This window comes from Centroberyx gerrardi, unplaced genomic scaffold (assembly GCF_048128805.1).
Source record: "Centroberyx gerrardi isolate f3 unplaced genomic scaffold, fCenGer3.hap1.cur.20231027 Scaffold_553, whole genome shotgun sequence".
NCBI lineage: Eukaryota > Metazoa > Chordata > Actinopteri > Beryciformes > Berycidae > Centroberyx > Centroberyx gerrardi.
The window spans coordinates 297-2,500 of NW_027605374.1; the positions used below are offsets into that span (position 1 = coordinate 297).

General features: G+C 50.9%; 1 protein-coding gene across 1 annotated transcript in view; it reads right to left on the reverse strand.

The window, feature by feature from the left end:
- Positions 1 to 370: 370 nt before the first annotated feature.
- Positions 371 to 2,204, reverse strand: part of LOC139929024 (uncharacterized) — a gene marked incomplete at both ends in the record, with an annotated part of 19,165 nt that continues 17,331 nt past the window's right edge. Inside the window, 4 exon segments of the mRNA XM_078282502.1 lie at positions 371 to 458; positions 687 to 739; positions 742 to 765; positions 768 to 828. Coding sequence (XP_078138628.1) covers positions 371 to 458; positions 687 to 739; positions 742 to 765; positions 768 to 828 — 226 coding nt within the window.

Consider the following 2,204-nt stretch of genomic DNA (forward strand, 5'->3'; position numbering starts at 1 on the left):
TATTGGTGATATTGTATATTTGTGGATAATTGTCTGTTGGGCTTCTGAACTGATTCAGTGATTTAGTTTCTGATCAGCAGTCTGATAATAAAGTAACAAATAAATTATTATTTAATCTTCATTCTGTTATTAACTGATATTTATTGATTTTTCATTAATTACTAGTTACTAATCATCTGTTAATGACTGGAAGATTTCATCATCTGATTCGCCACTGATTTAGTTCTGAACTGAACTGGACTGGACTGGACTGAACTGGACTGGACTGAACTGGACTGAACTGGACTGGACTGGACTGGACTGAACTGGACTGGACTGGATCACCTGTACAGAAATCACACACCTGGACACCTCTGATTGGTTGGCTTACCTGTGAGTCTGCACCTGTGGGCGGGGCCCAACACTGCTAGACACGCCCCCTCATGGTACTCTTCCTTACATTCTCTACAGAAGACAAACTGAACACCACACACCACACACAGCACACACACGCACACGCACACCACACACGCACACACACACACACCTCAGTCATCATCATGTCAAGCGTTGTCACGGCAATAATGAAGCTGTACTGATGATGCAATTACATGATGATGTGTCAATAACAGTCTGGTAATACCATTAACAACACATTACACTGTGTGTGTGTGTGTGTGGTGTGTGTGTGTGTGTGTGTGTCTCACCCCGCAGCCCAGCTGTCTGTCACACTCGACTCTCCTGTTGTCATCGGGGGGAGAAGCCCCGCCCCACAGCCTGGTGACGACACATCACATCCTCAGTCAGCAGCAAGCACTCCTCCGCCCCGTACTGCTGGTACCGCCCATACTGAGAGAGAGACAGGAGAGAGAGAGAGAGAGACAGGAGAGAGAGAGAGAGAGACAGGAGAGAGAGAGACAGGAGAGAGAGAGAGAGAGAGACAGGAGAGGAGAGAGAGGGACAGAGAGAGAGACAGGAGAGAGAGAGAGACAGAGAGAGAGACAGGAGAGAGAGGACAGGAGAGAGACAGGAGAGAGAGACAGGAGAGAGAGAGAGAGAGAGAGAGAGACCAGAGAGAGAGACAGGACGAGAGAGAGAGAGAGACAGGAGAGAGAGACAGAGAGAGAGACAGGAGAGAGAGAGAGACAGGAGAAAGAGAGAGGAGAGAGAGACAGGAGAGAGAGAGAGACAGGAGAGAGAGAGACAGGAGAGAGAGAGAGGAGAGAGACAGGAGAGAGAGAGACGAGAGACAGGAGAGAGAGAGAGGAGAGAGACAGGAGAGAGAGAGAGGAGAGAGAGAGAGAGAGAGACATTAAAGACATGTATTTGTGTGTGTGTGTGTGTGTGTGTGTGTGTGTGTGTGTGTGTGTGTGTGTGTGTGTGTGTGAGTCTCCTGATAGATTACCTCTCCTATCAGGACGTTCCACTCTGCGGTCGAAACAAGAAATCAATTCCCCTGAAACCGGCAACAGGGAACGTGAGAACCGTTCTGAACTATGAAAGAACCAACGAAGAAGAGCTGTGACTGCTGCAGAAGGTGAAGAAGAGGGGGAGGGGGAGGGAGCGGGGTGTCGGGGGTGTGTGGGGGGGGGGCGGGGGGTTGTACCTTCTTTTCTCTCTGAGGGTTAGGACGGACAAATCCAGCTACCAAGACCCTGGCAGCTAGTGAAAGGCCTCCGTCTCTCTGCCCAGTTCTTACTCACAGACTCTAGCATCCGAGAACGAGGCCAAACTCTGTTCCACCCGGTCTGACGAGGCGGGACCGGATCCTCCCGTCAGGTGACTTTAAAAGCTACAGCGGGCCTAATCTGAGAACCCAGAAGCTCGTGCGACGCAAACCGAGAGCGTCGCGAGGCTTCCGGGGCAACAGATAGGAATCGTGTCCAGGAGACAGAGCGAGGCGGCGGGGTCTGAGGACACGCCCCCATATTTCTGCTGTTGTTGCAATGAATAGTCACAGACAAGAAAACCACTAAATGGTAATAAGTCTAAATGGAGCCAAGTGAGGAGGATTTTAACGAGTTTATTGCTGTGTGGAACGCGTATCTGGACCAGACGGTCTGGCTTGTTTGGGCCGGAGGATCTGGGAACAGTCTGATGCATCAGGCCGGTGCGACGCTGAGCCCCATGTAGCTGGAGAGAGAGACAGGAGCGTTTCTGTTTACAAGCTGCACACCAAACACACTGAGATGACCGGAGGCTTCAAGCCCCGCCCCCTCAACTGT